Source organism: Orbicella faveolata, unplaced genomic scaffold (genome assembly GCF_042242905.1).
Source record: "Orbicella faveolata isolate gen_17 unplaced genomic scaffold, um_ofav_v1 contig_4, whole genome shotgun sequence".
In the NCBI taxonomy this organism is placed as follows: Eukaryota; Metazoa; Cnidaria; class Anthozoa; order Scleractinia; family Merulinidae; genus Orbicella; species Orbicella faveolata.
In genome coordinates, this window is record NW_028301569.1 from 11,042,458 (window position 1) to 11,062,229 (window position 19,772).

The 19,772-nt window shown below is 39.5% G+C and overlaps 2 protein-coding genes across 3 annotated transcripts in view; one reads left to right on the forward strand and one right to left on the reverse strand.

Annotated features, from left to right (window-relative positions):
- Window positions 1–3,660, forward strand: part of LOC110059536 (uncharacterized) — a 28,930-nt gene extending 25,270 nt beyond the window's left edge. For both annotated transcript variants that reach the window (XM_089275788.1, XM_089275789.1), the window contains 5 exons: window positions 440–515; window positions 600–711; window positions 828–887; window positions 1,488–1,595; window positions 2,156–3,660. In XM_089275788.1, the coding sequence (XP_089131914.1) occupies window positions 440–515; window positions 600–711; window positions 828–887; window positions 1,488–1,595; window positions 2,156–2,266 (467 nt within the window). In that variant the 3' untranslated portion in view covers window positions 2,267–3,660. The remainder of the gene's footprint in view (window positions 1–439; window positions 516–599; window positions 712–827; window positions 888–1,487; window positions 1,596–2,155) is intronic.
- A 202-nt stretch (window positions 3,661–3,862) lies between these two features.
- Window positions 3,863–10,388, reverse strand: LOC110059563 (uncharacterized). The gene is made up of 7 exons (XM_020766280.2): window positions 9,968–10,388; window positions 8,470–8,576; window positions 7,348–7,428; window positions 6,752–6,865; window positions 5,536–5,601; window positions 5,062–5,165; window positions 3,863–4,697 (listed from the first exon to the last, which is right to left on the reverse strand). The coding sequence occupies exons 1-7, from the start codon at window positions 10,221–10,223 to the stop codon at window positions 4,220–4,222; spliced, it is 1,206 nt and encodes a 401-aa protein (XP_020621939.2). The 5' UTR covers window positions 10,224–10,388; the 3' UTR covers window positions 3,863–4,219.
- Window positions 10,389–19,772: the final 9,384 nt, after the last annotated feature.

Consider the following 19,772-nt stretch of genomic DNA (forward strand, 5'->3'; position numbering starts at 1 on the left):
GTATTTTAAACGGGAATTTACAAGTCTTTCTGTTTACGGCGATAATCCCTCGTCAGTTTCCTGTCACATAGTCTTTTTACAGTCTTCGTCTTCCTCTCCCTCTGTGACACATAAAAGGCTTCTATAAGACAGCGAACTGCTGTCAGTCTGCGCATAGTATGGAGATCCGGGGGGACTCTCATATGAAAAGGATCGGGATGCTCGGCGGAAATTTTGAAAAGAACCTCTAAGATATATCAAGACCCCGTTTTGTGGGCGTAGATTGAAATTTTTTTTCCACCCGTAAGAGGTTGAAATCCTAAAACAAGACATTATCTCCGGCCATACGTTTTTTAGGGGTGTTGTCGTTTGTGGGGGGCCTAATTATAAAACTTGTAAGACACGGGTAAATGGTGTGGAGGTTGATTTTGATCGCCATTCTTTTGCTTGTTTGCTGCAGTGGAATTGAGTGCAGTCACGGAAGATAATCGCGTCCTAAAACAAAGAATACAGACCCTGGAAAGCGAGTTGAAAAAGTGAGTACCGCGACTATTTTCGCTTCACCCCTCTTTGTATTGAATGTTTAGCCATGTTTTCATTTATTTTCTCCTTTCCTTCAGATATCGGAGGGAAAACAACCGCTTGTCCTCCGACCAATCTCGGTTACAGGCCACATACCGTGAGATCGAAAACCAGAGCAAATTTTTAAGTGAAAAAATCATGAGACAACAGGTTTGTGAAGGCTCCAAGACTTTCCAGTGTTTTTGGTCCATATTAGCTATTTGGTTTAGCACAGGTAGTACTTCCCTCTCGTTGACTTCTGTTGTTTTTTTTTGTGTGTGTTACAGACAACTCTGCAAGGCAAGATCGAGAGGGAGATAACCGAGAAAAAGCTCACGGAAAATCAGGTAAACAAGCTGTGTTTTTTACATGTCTCTATAAACTGGTGAAGTAATTCACGATGCCTGGAGTTTTCTGATAACTGTCAGTGAACTGATTCTGAAGTAATCGCATCCTGGCCTATCAGCGCAAACGCTAGCAAACCAATGAAAAACGTGTACCAAGCGAGCGACCAATTAGAAACAAAAACAGGCAACCAGTGCCAAGCGCGGGAAACCGCGGAGAAGCATGTAGCAGGTGAAACGCGGGAAAAATGTGACGGCGGCCAAGCACGGAAAACATACAACGGCTGCCAAGCGCGGGAAACGTCTGTAAGCCAAGTCTCGATTGGTTTCATGTTTCCTGATTGGCTGCCCTAAAAGGGCATATTATTTACCCCTGGCCCTCTTTCAGGTAGTCAAAGCGAGTTACAGAAGTTAGCTTCATGGAACTTTCCATACTTCCTTACTTCCCATGGCCAGTTTAAACCGCTCTTGTGTAATGCATCGTAATCAAACAATTGAAATTATAACTGAACAAACTGGAAAACTGGGTGTGATTCTTGTTTATCATTTCGGTTTGACCTCTTCTCTTGTTTCTAATGTCATTTTTTGTCTTATGTACTTCAGGCTAGTGCGCTTGAAGAGCGACTTCAGAAAACTGAATTAGAACTAAAGAAAAGCCAAGAGGAAGCACAAAAGAATATACAACAGCTTAATGACGCTAATTCACAACTGGTGAGTTATGATTTGTTTTTGATTGTTTCCCATACAATCTGGATGAGCTGTCAAGAACAGCTGGCTTGATACGCGCTTGGTCTGAAGAGTCGGTACATGTAGATGTCACGTGAGTGACAAAATGTCTCGGTGCAGGGCCCGTTTCTCGAAAGCCCCCGAAACTTTTCAGGTCCACAAAGCCATTATCTAAAAGCAGAGAAGTGTATACGCCTGAAACTTCTTGTCATATCAAGAGGATATAAGTAAAACAGCTATGAAATCATAAAAAACCACGATATTGGCTGAGGGCTGGGGCCTGGCTCTGGATTTCGATTGCCTCCCTTACCGTTCTTCTGAGTGTCTTCTCCTCCCTTGCAATGATACTTGGGGCGACCTGCAACGGTGTTCAAGGTTCTTTGTAATTGGCCAAACGAAACAATACATAAAGAACACAAATGCTCCCTAGCCCTAAGAACAAAATGGGTACAGATTAACAAGAACGAATCAAAATAGAGGTTTAAAGAGGTACAGGTCATCTGTGATACTTGTGTTTTAGATTGTTATTCTTTTATATTTTTCAGTGGACTTACGTTATGGCTGGGATTGTAGCATTTCTAGCGTTCATTATGGCCTACGCTCTCGATCTCATTGAACTTCACCCCGGTGGGCGAGCCCGTGGTCTGTGGAGTTAACGAATGTTTGTTGTAGTTAGCCTTCACTTTGTATTCCACGGACCGATATGTTGAATTCTTGAGACGGCAGAATCGAGAGGAATTATCAAATCGTTTGGATTAAGGAGGCAGATTTCTATTTACAAAAGAATTTGCAGCACATTATGATCACTAGTGTGTGTTAATGAAAATTAGTTGGTTTCCCATTTTATTTGATATTAGTTCTCCTGTGAAGTGAAACAGAACGTTTTATATTGCAAAGGAATTACATGGTTTTGAAATATATATTGGTTTTTTTTTTGGTTTTTTTTTTGTTTGTTTTCACCTGTTAGTGGACATTACATGAGGGATGTTCCCATTCGTTAGCATCGTTGAAATAATTTATACATGCTATGTAATTTATCTATGCTAACGTATTTTTCCAACTTGTAGCTTCTTTACAAAGCCAACCATTTCCTTTTCATCTAGAACAATGATATTATACCCGCTGGTACAAAAGCTACCTTCTTCTTTGGCTTCCTCTCAGCCCCACCTTCCTTTCTTTTCCTTTGTTATCCTAGCGAGCCGCCCTTTTTATTTTTTTAAAGTCTATATGAAGATTTATTCTTGTAATTATTCTGAATTGAAGGCTTTTGTGAAACTGAATATCGACAAAGGTATCAAATCTTCTGAAAATCTGTCACTATTGTTTTGTATCAGTTAAGAATACCTTAGTTTCCAGATATTCAATTTTCGTTTTTAATTTGTTTTGTCATTACTGGTTTAACCCTCTTGTTCCAAACAGAGGTTTATGGTTTTGTAATTCACATATTTCCTGGTGCGTAGAACTCTGTTAAGATCTCACTGAAGGTTGGTTTTCACTAGTGACGAAGTCGGAGTCGTAAGAGAGCTTACGACCTAGTGAAAATCGAAAATCGGAGTCGTAAGCTGAGTTATGCTCGACGGAGTCAGAAGAATCAGAACGTTTCCATTTCGTCCGATTCCGTTTACGACTCCTTCGCTTATGATCCAGTGAATACTAGATTGTCGGAAGCAGACGTACCAACCAATTACAAGGCCGGGAAACGTGCATTGTGATTGGTTTATTCTTCCGCTTCTGCTTCCGACTCCGACAATCTAGTCTTTACTATATCATAAGCGACGGAGTCAAAAGCAGAATGGGTGTTCTGCTTCCGACTCCGTCGGTTTGATTTTCACTAGATCTTATCGCTCTACTCCTCTGATTACGACTCCGACTACGACTCTGTCGCTAGTGAAAACCAGTGTTTAGGGTGGCGATTTTGCAGCCTTTTATTTGTAATTTGCAGCATGCAGCAGTCAAGTTATTCAAACGTTGTACATAAGGTCATGAGTTCTATTTATGACTATAATGATGATCGATTTCCAATTAAACAACAGCTGACTTGGCTAAATTATGACATGGCTCTGTCTTCAATGAGTTCAGGAAAGGGACGTGTACAAGGTGTATACCCCTCTCCCCTGCCCTCCCATCCCCTGAACCTTGTAGGGATACTTTCATGGGGGTGGGGGACTTATGGTGTGAACAGTAGCGGGGGATAGCCCCGGGCAATGAATCCTTGAGGTAATAGTCTTGTCTTCATCACCCAAAGCCACGGAGTCCTTGTAGAATATTTTTATTACATCAAAAATGGCTTAAAATGGCCCTTTTTACATGGCGGTCGCAAGTCACTTTGAAACAAACTTGATTAGATTATATTAGTGATAATAGTTCTTTCGTCAATAAAATTGTCTCTGAACGTCACCTATTGATATGTGACTTACGGGAAAACAGTCTCTGTTACCTAGGGAAGTTATGTTAAAAACTCGCCATGTACACTATTGAATATGGCAAGATGGGAAGTTTCTAGTTTTTTGGAGTTTTTTAGTCTTTAATTTAAGGGAACTCTGCTTCCACGCATACAATCTGAACTGTAAACAAAACATCTTCATGCCGCGACAGTTTGAGCTGAGCAGTTATACAAACGATTCTGGTAAATAAACAAGTCCCTTCTGGTTAGAATACCTCGGAGTACGGCTTGGTGTACTAAATACCGGCGTAAAATAATCCCTTTGCGGCAAAAGATCAAAGCCTGCCTCTAAGAATCCATTGTGATGGCATGTACAGACAGGTGAAGTGTCCACAGTAACAAAACTGTAACTATAGGGGTGGTCCTGTGTGTTAGACAGGGGTTTATCCTCCAATAAAATCCCTTCATCGAGGTAGTTAAATTGATAGTGTTGTTTTGAGCAAGGCATTTTCTTCTTTCTTCTCCTGCGCGTGTGTGGTGTTGTGCTGACGCTGACCGCCGTGGATTCGCTTGCCACTGTTGATGTGTCTAGATCTATTCCAGCATTAAGTTTGCCCAGCGGTGGTTTTCCGTTCCTTAACCCATTCCTGTTGGGATATTTGTTAGCTTGAACGTTCTCTTGAATGATCTGCACGTCTATCATGCTAAAAGCAAGAAGAGAAATTGCATAACATTACTTCCTAATCGTAGCAGCAAACTCGCAGTGTGATTGGTTAAAATATAAGAAAGTGAGGTATTGGATGAACTGAAATGGTTTCCTTAAACCCCCGCTGGCAAATACCGAGGTTAAGCAACTGATTGCACCGTTTTCGGAGTTCTCGAGAGTTCCTCCGCTGTTCGTTGATTGGATAAAAAAAATTTCGGAAACTTAACGGGAATCTTACTTAGCCGATGGAGTTAAAAGAAAACTCTTGTATTGTACAACCCTAATCGACGATTGATTCAATCTTAAAGGAGCACTTGGCTCCTATTTATCACCCATTACATGAATCAACCAGCGGAACTTACCTTCGGAGATGATTGTCGTAGATAAGAAACGCAACAGCGGCGAGCCACAGAACCAGAAACAATAGGGGAAGGAGAATCAAAGAGACTGCTTCAACTGTTGAGACCTGGGTCAGATGAAAACCAGTAAGTAAAGTACACGGCTCCCTCGCAACCGTTATTCGGGCCATGTCACGCAACACTTCAATGTGTGTTGCGTGACGATTCCAATAACGGCTGTCAAAGAGAATAGCAAAAAGTAAATTTAGTTTTGAAAATATAAACTTGATAGGTTTTTCGCCTTGTAGGCCCTTGAGTAGGAGAAGATCGTAGATGTGTTACTTTTGGTTTCCGAAAATAACTTCTTGTTGTTGTTCTTTGGTTTTGTTCGGTTCTAATATCTTTTCCATTCTTTGCCTATCACGGGGTGGGAGAAAGAGAAAGTAAACCAGCTGGTGGGGGAGGGGAGGGTCAGGCATTTCCAGAATAAACTGTTACCTTGAGTATGCGGACGACATTTTCTGTGTTTTCAGGATCATAATAACACGAGAATGTGTTGTTAGCCTGAAAAGAAAATCAGAGGAAAAATGAGTCAAAGAATTATTCAAAGTTACTCTAATACAACAAGAAGATACGATAGGAGGCGAGTCCCCTACGCAGTTGTACGTTTCGTAAACGGTCGATGCCAATTTCGCGACACTTCGAAATTTTTTAACTATCAACGAATTTTTCTCTACGAAATTAAAGAAAAAAGAAAATTTGTAAGTATCCACCCAGTATCGAACCCGAAACCTCTGTTTCCTAACATCCCTCTTCTACCACTACACTACCAGGTTGATGCACCAAATCTCTGCAAAATTAAATTATAAAACTTGACTTTCTTAAATATTAATGCCAGAGTTTCCCAACCATCAAGTAAAAGCTAACCGCAAGCAAACCAGTATGAATATGAACAATCAAGCATTTGACGAATGCGTTTTACTCAGTCAACAAATTAAAACCAGTTTCTACAATCTCCAGGCCTATACTAAAGCAGATATGGCATCGTCCATTCTGAAAGGCTTGGTTACCAATGATGGCATCGACCGTTTACGAAACGGAAATCAGCGTCGCCTCCTTTGGGAATGGAACGGAAATGGACAGGAAGGCGGCCACTTTTACAGCAGATTTGAAAATATTTCACCCACTCGGTCTGAACATCTAGCGTTTTGACGACTGAACGACATCTGCGTCTCTGTCATCGGTCCAAGAGCAAGTATCCTGCGTGAAAACGTCCCTTATCTTCTGTCTTTCCACGCATGCGCAAAGCAAAGGTATGTAGGAGACCTTAACTTCGATCCCAGGACTCAAACAAACAGAGTGAGATTAAAGAAGTTTCTGCCCGCAAACTATTAAAAGAGCTTCGTATCGGTTTTCGCATCTTAAAAAGTTTAGCCCAAAGTTTTCAAGTTCGTCGTTTGTCAGTGTCAACCTTCTCGTTAATTTGTTGAACATCCTTGTTCCTTTATGGTTTATTATTATCTCTCTGGTGTCTTTCTGCCTTAGTAAACTGCCATTTTCAGGACTGATTCCATCAATTAAAAGGTACTTTCACCCGGCCAAAATAACTCTAAATACCGTGATTGAGCTCCCTAAAAGAGCAACAAGAGCTACAGAGACTACCACTGTGTTTCAAATGTCAGGTACAGTATTATCATATTAGAGTTTTTATTACCGTTCCGTACAACCGCATATACGTTTTAGCACACGCTGTAGTGTTCAAGTCAGAATTCCAAGCGCACGTGGAGTATCTCCCAAACAGGTCACTGTTACCAAACGTCATTGAACACTGAAAAATAAAGATCAAATATAAGGGTTATTTGTTATCACAAGTAATTGGGGGAAATGTCACCCATTTTAGTAGGACTTTTAGGAGTTAGATCAGAGGAAATCCGACAATGTTAGCTTGATTTGAAGAACAATTTTAAACAAACGTCAGGAACCATTATAGGCATAGGAAGTGAGACAGACTTATCGTGGCGAGCATAAAAATAGAAACATAGAGTTCGTATTTTTTGAGCAAAACTCAGCTTTGGTTGATTTCTGGAAATCTTGCTGTTGGGATACCTTTAGGAACTTGTTTCAAAGGAAGAATCGAAATGAGCATTTATAACCGACTATTGAGAAATAAACTCAAGTTCGTCCTGATGTAGGTTCAGCCTTCCCCATAATTACATGATGATTTGTCAAAGTTTTAAGCTGTGTATCTCGACCAGCAAAGCCTAAAACTTTGATGAATCATTAGGTAAACACCAATTTCATTTCTCTAACCTTTTCACAGTGAACTAAAGCTTGCTCGTTTTCCATGAGAACTGCCTCAAACTCTGTTGTTTGAGTAACATTGTAGGTCACCTACAGAGATTAATTCATGGTGAAATTGAGCTGTACTAATATCTTAGGGCGTGCACAAAACAGGTGCATTCAAGCAGTAGGCCACAAGTTTTTATGGTTTATAGGCTGATAAACCACGCGGGATGTTGGAAGAACACGAGAAGAATTCGTAAATCACGAGCCGCAGGCGAGTGATTTACGAATTCATCGAGTGTTCTTCCAACATCCCAAGTGGTTTATCATGCCACTAAACCATAGAAACTTGTGGTCTATTGCTTTTATATAATAATTCAGAAGACACGCGAAATTTCTATGAGTTTACTGGCACAATAAACCATAGCTGATTGACCAATCAGAGCGTGCATTCATTTGATTATTACATAAATCGTGATATCTGACAAGTTATGCAGCCAATAGCACATACGAACCAACTGACTTTCAGACAACTAACTACCCCGTTTACACTACGCCGGAGGAATTTGAAAACGCAGCTTTAATTTCTTTACCGTCCACACTACTCCGTCACGAAAACGGAGCCTTTTGAAGGCGCTCTTCAAACTGGAGAAATTTGAAAACGCCGGCTTTTCGTGTGGACGGAAAAAAAATTGAAAACGGAGCTTTTCGAAAACGATGATATGTCACAATAATCATGTGATTTCCCCGCCCAAGTTTTCCTCAAACACAAATGCGAAATGGCCGGTGATTGTCGTGTTTTTAAACTCCTCCGACGTAGTGTGGACGGAAAACATTTGATGCGTTTTCAGAGAGAAACCTCCGTTTTCAAATTCCTCCGGCGTAGTGTGGAGGGGGCCTCTGTTCTAAAACCACTGAACTATGGGTACTCATATATAACATACTGAAAAGCGATCTCTACTTGATTCCCGATTCGGTTCGCCTTTATTCTTTTTGCCTGACCGAGAAGAAAAACCTGCACTCATGACTAACAATCAGGTTTATCCAGTCTACATAACATGGCACGCGCGAGGAAACTGAAAAGTCAACTCCTTGCTCCTCTCCACACAGGTCAGTTTTTTGTTAACGCTCTACAGAACATCTACTTACGAATATTTTGGTGCAAGGATAATATTTATGTGTCCGGTGACTGCAAGAACCTTCTGGTAACGTTTCAACGCGATTTACTCGGCAGTACGTAGACACTAATCCTCTTCCTGTGTAGAAACAGAAATACACCAATCATAGGTAAGTGAAAACACCTCAGGGGATACCTCACCTCCCCTCCCTGTGACCCAAGTGTTTGCCCCGTTGATCACTCACTCCCTTGTGAGTCTCGTCTCACTTGCACTAAACGTAGAAACCACTAGGGGTTATTCCGCGCTGTAGACAACACCGATATCTTTCCAGACAAGCTCTTCAACGTTGCGGCGCGGATAATTAATTAGCAAAAGTATTAAAATTAGCTGCAAGGCATCGTTACACATATACAAAGAGGACTGGCGAGTATGTATGAAGGTGGTCGTAATAGAGCCAATTTTGTTTGTATAAGTAATAAATCTGTCAACAAGTAGCGTAAATTAAGTGCAAACCCCAGTTTCAAAAACTGGCCAATGCGAATTGCCAAAATTTCGCCAATCTTCAAAGAAGCCGAAGCGCTGCCTCGGAGGCTTCCAAGTTTTGGCAAAGCAAACAATTTTTTGTTTTTTTAACCATTAAACTGTCGTACTTTTAAAATATGTCTGGATAAAATTACGGCGAGAAAATAACTTATCGAGAAATATAGATCTTGGCACGTATATTTCAGTCAGTAACGTTTTGGTTCAAACATGTTGGTCTGACGCGACCACTGCCAAAATTTGGAACTTGCGAAATTTTTGCCAATTTTTTTCCTCGCCAACATTTGGAAGTATTTGAATTCGATCTAGAGCTACCCGGCCCGTACGAATTGTCAACCTATATATTCAATATTGCCCGAAGCAGAGCGATTAAGAGCACTTAATAAAAGATCGCATTACAGTTTCAAGGCGTTTAGCTGGTCTTGAGGTGAAACCCCACGAAACATTATGTGAAGTTGGTTGTTATTGCGAATGAAAGGAATTTATGGGTTTCCCTAATAAGCTTCGTAGAAACGATACTTATAAATTGAATTTCTGCTTAAAAAATGTGAATTAATTAAATCTCAAGTGGATGCACTCTCAAGAGAGTGTACAGTTTAACTGAACTAATTGTTTGTCGTCGCCTTCGATCACATCCTGCCAAACAGCACGCTTTTATCTCGCGGCGGAAATGAACTCGGACAAAAACTCAATTTATCAACAAACTTGCAGAGGTTAAATCGACTCAATAGGGACGATCTAGTGGAAAGTGAAGCGTAAAATATCGTGAAAATCGGCAAGTTTCGGTGTAAAGTGAACACACTGCAGTAATCCCGCGGTAAATACTGGCTGAAGAGTCTATTCGAAGTCTAAGTTTACATAGCTTTCATTATATCTTGCTTATTTCCTTGCAAATTGCGAAAATGTTTACGGTTCTAAAATCGAGTACCTGACGATGACAGACAAACGCGTGCACTTGATACAAAACGATCAACGATATTCATCCTTACCTTGTATGTACGGCTGGACAACGTAAATCCCAATCAATATAAGAAGAATAAAGACTATGATAACACATGGAAGGCAGAAACACAGCGGACATCTCAGTTTGTCGGCAATGTTTTCGCGTAAGAGTTCATGTTTACTCGATCGCACCCGTCTTTCCGTTCGAATATCGGCCTTTTCCCATTTCGACAAGCGAGGTTGTTGTCGTTCAGGCTGTTTATCTGGTTCAGGCTGTTTATCTGGTCGTACAAAGCTTGCCATTTGTGCGATCGCCGCTCTACCAACTTGTAGTCCCTAACTCTGTGAATCCACAGCCAGCATATTGAGTGTAAATATGTAGAAATTAGGTATTCATTTATGGGTGATCTGTCACTCGCCAAGCGCTGGCAGTTTACGAGGCACTTGAGATAACAAAAGCTTCAACACACGCCGTTGATTGGTGAGCGAGATAATCATTAATCACGTATGGCGAATGCAAATTTTACTGCGTAATTGCAATTAAAATTTAAATGTAGTCACGCTTTTGTTCAGCTCCGTTTCATGTTGTTCACACCTAGGCAGAATGCGTTCAGACTTTTACTTTGCTTTCGTACTTTTTACTTAAATAAGGAAGATTAATTACAATAATAAAACCGTGTATTCTACAAGCCCAAAACCTGTGGTATTGCTGAATTCTTTTACTCAGTTTCACATTCCATTACCAAAACTTAACTGAAATTCAATTAGTGAATTTACTTGCGAAATATTGCTATTTTAATCGGATCCCCAAGGTCCTCGTTTCTGAAAAGACACCATCAAACAATATTCTGTTATTAATCGTTTTATCAATTCTCATCACTGTGCAATTAAATGCCAAATGACAATGCATATCATTTTCGTTCCCAGGTGTTTTCTCTTAGAAACTAAGGGAAAGCCGTGGGAACGAGTTTAATGCGCATCGCGCATCAGTAGTCGATGTCATAATAAAAAATTGACCCTGGTTGGCGTAGATATATGGGTGGAACATTTCATAGAAAGAAATAAAACAGTTTTGATCGCAAAGATGCATCTCCTAATTTCTTGATTTATCCATTCAAGGTGGTCAAACGAGCTCTTTTCACGTGCGCGCACCATGCGTCACCTGTCAGGTCCCATCGCATTCCTCCCCAAGCGCGGGCTCATTTCCCAAAACAGCGGCTGGTAATCGAGCCTATTCCCTCCCGGCTTCCTTGAGCGTTTCTGATTATCTCTAGTTCCGGAGCGTTGCGAAGATAAGAGTCAACAGTGGACTAAATAAGCATACTTTATAAACGCGCTAGGCTATAATAAAAAACGCTGAATGAGTTCTGCTATTTTTCTGCTCGTTTGTTGCACTCTAGGTTCGCTGTGAGTTCTCTTCTTTTTCTGTTTTTTTTTTTTCATTTATTTTTTTTTTTCTCTCGTTTTTGTTTTTATTTTGTTTTTCTGCGAGCTGATATTTATTAGCCTGCGTCGCAGACGGTCTAAACCGCCGGTCCGGCTGCAATGCACGACTTTATCGGGGATTTTATCACACGTCCGGCTGCAACGCAGCCTGTCTGCAGCCAAGTGGTTACATTTCCGAGCTTCGGTTCGGAAGGGCCGGCGTTCAGCGCCCGAAGGGGAACTCCAATTTTTGTTTTCGTATTTGTGTATTACCGAAGAGTTTTCTTTTTCATACAATTCTTTTTCCCCTTTGAAGTAAGTTAGCTGGTTAAAAACTTTTTTTAAAAAATGACATCCTGATCCTGGCTGATCGTAAAATACCCATCTAGCCATGCCTTTATTTCCTTTAAGCCCTCTTTCTTAGCTTCTAACCAATAGATGAACTCCTTGAAAAGTACGCCTCACATTTGGAACTGAATTTTTTTTCGGTTTGGAAAAGATGTAATAATGGTCTTCAAAATACTCTATATAACTGAGGCAAAGCTATTTAAAAAGCTTAAGGGTTTAGTTTGAATGCTTTTGAGCTCAGCCCAGAAATAAACCTTATAAGCTATTGAAGCTTTCCTTTGGCAACTTATGGTCTGGATTGTTAAATAAAGGCGAACTACTATTGTTAGAAGAAAGACAATCGTTAAAGAGGCTACAAATTACATAGAGATTAGTCTCCATTGGTTCTGTCATTTCTTTTGCGGCTTATTTTTTTAAGGATGGATTAGCCTGTCAATAGAACTACTTGTTGTTCGTATAGGTACCGTTAAATTTTCAAACTACGTCATATGGAGTCCCTCTGTAGCCCAGTGGTTACATTTCCGAGCTTCGGTTCGGAAGGGCCGGCGTTCAACGCCCACAGAGGGACTCCAATTTTTATTTTGGTATTTGTGTATTACTGAAGAGTTTTCTTTTTTATACAATTTTCTTTTATTCCGTTTAAACTAAGTTAGCCGGTTAAAAACTATCAGTTTAAGAAAATGACATCCTAAACCTGGCTGATCGCAAAATACCCATCTAGCCATTCCTTTATTTGCTTTAAGCTTACTTTCTTAGCTTCTAACCAGTAGGTGAAGACCTTGAAAAGTACGCATCACATTTGCAACTGAAATTTTTTTCGGTTTGGAAAAGATGTAATAATGGACTTCAAAATACATTATAACTGAGGCAAAGCTATTTAAAAGCTGAAGGGTTTACTTTGAATGCTTTTGAGCTCAGCCCAGAAATAAACCTCATAACCTATTGAAGCGTTCCTCTGGGAACTTATGGCCTGGATTGTTAAATAAAGGCGAACTACTATTGTTACAAGAAAGACAATCGTTACAGACGCTACAAATTGCATAGAGGTTAGTCTCCATTGGTTCTGACCTTTCTTTTATGGCTAATTTTTTTAAGGATGGAGTGGGCTGTCAATAGAACTACTTGTTGTTCGTATAGGTACCGTTAAATTTTCTAACTACGTCATATGGAGTCCCTCTGTAGCCCAGTGGTTACATTTCCGAGCTTCGGTTCGGAAGGGCCGGCGTTCAACGCCCACAGGGGGACTCCAACTTTTATTTTGGTATTTGTGTATTACTGAAGAGTTTCTTTTTCATACAATTCTTTTTCCCCTTTGAAGTAAATTAGCCGGTTAAAAAGATTTTTTTAAAAAATGACGTCCTGAACTTGGCCGATCGTAAAATACCCATCTAGCCATGCCTTTATTTGCTTTAAGCCCTCTTTCTTAGCTTTTAACCAATAGATGAAGACCTTGAAAAGTACACATCACATTTGGAACTGAAATTTTTTTTGGTTTCGAAAGAATGGACTTCAAAATACTCTATAACTGAGGCAAAGCTATTTAAAAAGCTTAAGGGTTTAGTTTGAATGCTTTTGAGCTCAGCCCAGAAATAAACCTTATAACCTATTGAAGCGTTCCTTTGGCAAATTATGGCTTGGATTGTTAAATAAAGGCGAACTACTTTTGTTAGAAGAAAGGCAATCGTTAGAGAGGCTACAAATTCCATAGAGATTAGTCTCCATTAGTTCTGTCATTTCTCTTATAGCTTATTTTTTAAGCATGGAGTAGGCTGTTAATAGAACTGCATTGCTGTTCGTATAGGTACCGTTAGATTTTCTAACCACGTCATATGGAGTCCCTCTGTAGCCCAGTGGTTGCATTTCCGAGCTTCGGTTCGGAAGGGCCGGCGTTCAACGCCCGAAGGAGGACTCCAATTTTCGTTTTGGTATTTGTGTATTACTGAAGAGTTTTCTTTTTGATACAATTTTCTTTTTTTCCGTTTGAAGTAAGTTAGCCGGTTAAAAACTATTTTAAAAAATGACATCCTGAACCTGGCTGATCGTAAAATACCCATCTAGCCATGCCTTTATTTCCTTTAAGCCTTCTTTCTTAGCTTCTAACCAATAGGTGAAGACCTTGAAAAGTACGCATCACATTTGGAACTGAAATTTTTTTGGTTTCGAAAGAATGGACTTCAAAATGCTCTGTAACTGAGGCAAAGCTATTTAAAAAGCTTAAGGGTTTAGTTTGAATGCTTTTGAGCGCAGCCCAGAAATAAACCTTATAAGCTATTGAAGCTTTCCTCGGCAACTTATGGTCTGGATTGTTAAATAAAGGCGAACTACTATTGTTAGAAGAAAGACAATCGTTAGAGAGGCTACAAATTACATATAGGTTAGTCTCCATTAGTTCTGTCATTTTATAGCTTATTTTTTAAGGATGGAGTAGGCAGTCAATAGAGGTACATTGTTGTGCGTATAGGTACTGATAAATTTTCTAAACACGTCATATGGAGTCCCTCTGTAGCCCAGTGGTTACATTTCCGAGCTTCGGTTCGGAAGGGCCGGCGTTCAACGCCCACAGGGGGACTCCAATTTTTATTTTGGTATTTGTGTATTACTGAAGAGTTTTCTTTTTCATACAATTCTCTTTTTTTCCGTTTGAAGTAAGTTAGCCGGTTAAAAACTATTTTTGAAAAATGACATCCTGAACTTGAGAACCTGGCTGATCGTAAAATACCCGTTTAGCCATGCCCGTATTTGCTTTAAGCCCTCTTTCTTAGCTTCTAACCAATAGGTAAAGACCTTGAAAAGCAGGCATCATATTTGGAACTGAAATTTTTTTACGGTTTGGAAAAGATGTAATAATAGACTTCAAAATACTCTATAACTGAGGCAAAGCTATTTAAAGAGCTTAAGGGTTTAGTTTGAATGCTTTTGAGCTCAGCCCAGAAATAAACCTTATAAGCTATTGAAGCTTTCCTTTGGGAAGTTACGGCCTGGATATTTAAATAAAAGCGAACTACTATTGTTAGAAGAAAGACAATCGTTAGAGAGGCTACAAAATACATAGAAATTAGTCTCCATTGGTTCTGTCATTTCTTTTACGGCTTATTTTTTTAAGGATGGATTAGCCTGTCAATAGAACTACTTGTTGTTCGTATAGGTACCGTTAAATTTTCAAACTACGTCATATGGAGTCCCTCTGTAGCCCAGTGGTTACATTTCCGAGCTTCGGTTCGGAAGGGCCGGCGTTCAACGCCCACAGAGGGACTCCAATTTTTATTTTGGTATTTGTGTATTACTGAAGAGTTTTCTTTTTTATACAATTTTCTTTTATTCCGTTTAAACTAAGTTAGCCGGTTAAAAACTATCAGTTTAAGAAAATGACATCCTAAACCTGGCTGATCGCAAAATACCCATCTAGCCATTCCTTTATTTGCTTTAAGCTTACTTTCTTAGCTTCTAACCAGTAGGTGAAGACCTTGAAAAGTACGCATCACATTTGCAACTGAAATTTTTTTCGGTTTGGAAAAGATGTAATAATGGACTTCAAAATACATTATAACTGAGGCAAAGCTATTTAAAAGCTGAAGGGTTTACTTTGAATGCTTTTGAGCTCAGCCCAGAAATAAACCTCATAACCTATTGAAGCGTTCCTCTGGGAACTTATGGCCTGGATTGTTAAATAAAGGCGAACTACTATTGTTACAAGAAAGACAATCGTTACAGACGCTACAAATTGCATAGAGGTTAGTCTCCATTGGTTCTGACCTTTCTTTTATGGCTAATTTTTTTAAGGATGGAGTGGGCTGTCAATAGAACTACTTGTTGTTCGTATAGGTACCGTTAAATTTTCTAACTACGTCATATGGAGTCCCTCTGTAGCCCAGTGGTTACATTTCCGAGCTTCGGTTCGGAAGGGCCGGCGTTCAACGCCCACAGGGGGACTCCAACTTTTATTTTGGTATTTGTGTATTACTGAAGAGTTTCTTTTTCATACAATTCTTTTTCCCCTTTGAAGTAAATTAGCCGGTTAAAAAGATTTTTTTAAAAAATGACGTCCTGAACTTGGCCGATCGTAAAATACCCATCTAGCCATGCCTTTATTTGCTTTAAGCCCTCTTTCTTAGCTTTTAACCAATAGATGAAGACCTTGAAAAGTACACATCACATTTGGAACTGAAATTTTTTTTGGTTTCGAAAGAATGGACTTCAAAATACTCTATAACTGAGGCAAAGCTATTTAAAAAGCTTAAGGGTTTAGTTTGAATGCTTTTGAGCTCAGCCCAGAAATAAACCTTATAAGCTATTGAAACTTTCCTTTGGGAACTTATGGCCTGGATTGTTAAATAAAGGCGAACTACTATTGTAAGAAGAAAGACAATCGTTAGAAAGGCTACAAATTCCATAGAGATTAGTCTCCATTAGTTCTGTCATTTCTTTTATGACTTATTTTTTTAAGCATGGAGTAGGCTGTCAATAGAACTGCATTGTCGTGCGTATAGGTACCGTTAAATTTTCTTATCACGTCATATGGAGTCCCTCTGTAGCCCAGTGGTTACATTTCCGAGCTTCGGTTCGGAAGGGCCGGCGTTCAACGCTCACAGGGGGACTCCAATTTTCGTTTTGGTATTTGTGTATTACTGAAGAGTTTTCTTTTTCATACAATTCTTTTTCCCCTTTGAAGTAAGTTAGCCGGTTAAAAACTTTTTTAAAAAAATGACATCCTGAACCTGGCTGATCGTAAAATACCCATCTAGCCATGCCTTTATTTGCTTTAAGCCCTCTTTCTTAGCTTCTAACCAATAGGGGAAGACCTTGAAAAGTACGCATCACATTTGGAACTCAGTGAAATTTTTTTTGGTTTCGAAAGAATGAACTTCAAAATACTCTATAACTGAGGCAAAGCTATTTAAAAAGCTTAAGGGTATAGTTTGAATGCTTTTGAGCTCAGCCCAGAAATAAACCTTATAAGCTATTTAAACTTTCCTTTGGCAACTTGTGGCATGGATTGTTAAATAAAGACGAACTACTTTTGTTAGAAGAAAGACAATCGTTAGAGGGCCTACAATTATTACATAGAGATTAGTCTCCATTGTATATGTCATTTCTTTTATAGCTTATTTTTTAAGGATGGAGTAGGCAGTCAATAGAACTGCATTGTCGTGCGTATAGGTACCGTTAAATTTTCTTATTACGTCATATGGAGTCCCTCTGTAGCCCAGTGGTTACATTTCCGAGCTTCGGTTCGGAAGGGCCGGCGTTCAACGCCCACAGGGGGACTCCAATTTTTATTTTGGTATTTGTGTATTACTGAAGTGTTTTCTTTTTCGTAAAATTTTCTTGTTTTCCGTGTAAAGTAAGTTAGCCGGTTAAAAAGTTTTTTTGAAAAATGACATCCTGAACCTGGCTGATTGTAAAATGCCCATTTAACCATGCCTTTATTTGCTTTAAGCCCTCTTTCTTAGCTTCTAACCAATAGGTGAAGGCCTTGAAAAGTACGCATCACATTTGAAACTGAAATTTTTTTCGGTTTGGAAAAGATGTAATAATGGACTTCAAAATACCCTATAACTGAGGCAAAGCCATTTAAAACGCTTAAGGGTTTAGGCTGTCAATACAACTACATTGCATGTGCATATAGGTAGCGTTAAATTTTCTAACCACGTCATATTGAGTCCCTCTTTTGCCTAGCTTGCGTCGCAGACAGTCTAAACCGCCAGTATAAGAAGACGCGTAAGAAACTAGCCAATCAGAAATGGATACAGAAATTCGTGTATCTATGCGGGAAATCAGCACAAGCTTTTGGGAGCCGTTTAGCACACGGACTATATCGGAGATTTTATGATCCGTCCGGCTGCAATGCAGGCTAATATTTATTCGAGCTCGTAAAAGCGAACGCCCGTGGGGAAACGCAAAGGAAATAGAGGGGTTGACAAGCTAACAAAGGTGACGGTATGCAAAGGTTCTCTTTAAATGTGTGCATATAGTTTAAATCTGAGAACAAAGCAATCAATGTCTGAAACGACGTGCTTCAAGTTTGTTTGAAGACTTGATCAGTTCAATTTTTTCGCATACGGAAACCTGATTCTTGTTTCAAATCTTCTCGTCACTCAATCGAACAGATACGCGACCTTCAGCGTGCTACGACTGCTCGGATTTTTGGAAATGTTGCAGGGAATGTTAAAGCAGGGTTTTGTACAGTCGACTGACCAGGGACGGGAGGCTCTATATGGTAGCCCCTTCCGCCCCCTCCCCAACCCCCCCTCCCTCTAAATGCGCGCGCAGGTCAAAAGTAGTCCGAGGTAAACCTTCGGTGGCACCTTGCTTGTCAGGTCCAATGTGGGTTCAAGGGACTGTATAGATCGTGCAAACAAGAAGAAAAATATATGAACGTCAACAATAGATTATGATCCAGATCATATTCTCTTGACGCCAAACGCTTTTCATTGAAGACAGCAACTTTTCTTTATTTTTTACGTGAATATTTTTTCTCAAATTGAACACGACCAAGAGATATTTTCTAACCTGAGAAAGAAGCTCATTTGATGAAGCATTTCTGAAAAGAGCATTTCCATAAAAGTAAAACTCTAGCATCTATTTTTTTTTCCGTTTATTTCCCTGTTTGTAGAAGGAAGTTATAATTCAAATGGTTAATTTTGTCTTTGCATGGTTTTCATACATACGCCGAAAGAGAGTGAAAAAATGTGGCTAGCCCGTAACCCCACAGAACAAAGCACTTCATTGGTTTATTAAATAAGCCGGATCACACTATTCCCAAACGCACAAAAAACAATTAAGATTCCAGAGAGGCGGTGGTACAATGAGTAAAATGGCGGGAAAAAGCTTGCAGTGACTAAAATTCGTGACGTACTTGTTCACCATTGGTCCAATCTTATTTTCCATATTCATGATGAGTCTTGCTGATGTGAGGTGTTTGTTTGTTATTCAGAGATGTCCGCGGACTGGTAGGATGTGTATCGTTCCGTTCTTCACGAGAAGAAACTTTGAAGACGATTTACTGAAGGCGTTTGGAGAAGAAGTAGTTTCACATTGTGTAAATCTATGGTAGGTTGCTATTTCCTGCCATTTTAGTTCAAATTGGTGCGAAGTATTCTGACAAATGCTACTCCAAATCTGACCACGTACGCTTGTTAACTCGGTTTACGTTTCGCGTCGAAGCTCACAATGCCTCATGTCTAAGCCAGGACTAAAACTTGTAATGAAATAACACTTGAATCATTCGAGACGGTTTGTTGAACTTATTTTCTTTTCTTGAGAATTTTTCGTTCGTCTCGCAAGTTGCTCCAAGATGATAAATGATTCCGTTGAGAAACAGGGGGAAAAATTACATTTGTTCTAATTTATAGTTATTGTTGATCACCGTTGACACGCTTGGATTTGTTCCTTCCACTTTCAGAAAGAAAAGTCCTGAAGAGAGCAAAGTCGGTGGACAACGAGGAACAAGTCAACTTTACATTAACTAGAGGAAGACACAAAGATAAGAACATTATTTGTAAATTTCGTTCAGTTTACAGTGAAACCTTTCCAATAGAAATGGCAGCGTTTCTACATGACAATTTTTGGAGTTAATTTCAAAACTGATCAAGAGTTAAGTTCTCGCTCGCTTCTCGCAGGGAAAATTGTCTGAGTTGCCAAATTGAATGCATTCACAATATTTTGTAGGAAAGTTCTGATTCTTACATGGCTGATCAAAAGTAATGTTCTCGCTTTAGGAAAAATTGTCTGACTTGCCAAATTGAATGCATTCACATTTTTTGCAGCAAGGTTCTAATAATTACATAGCTCAGTGATCACAAGTTAAGTTCTCGCTTCATCCTGACAGGAGAAATTGTCTGACTTGTCAAATTAAATGCTTCGCCTTTTTTTGTTCTGAGGTAATGGTTCTTAAATGGCTGATCAGTCAATAGTTACGTTCTCGCTTTACTCTGACAGGAGAAATTGTCTGATTTGCCAAATTAAATGCATTCGCATTGAAGCTCAGAAACAGTTACTTTGAATTCTGCTTTTTATTGGAAAGGTTTTACGAATGTCATGTTTTCACAAAGTGCATTTATTTTCGAGTGATTCGGACAT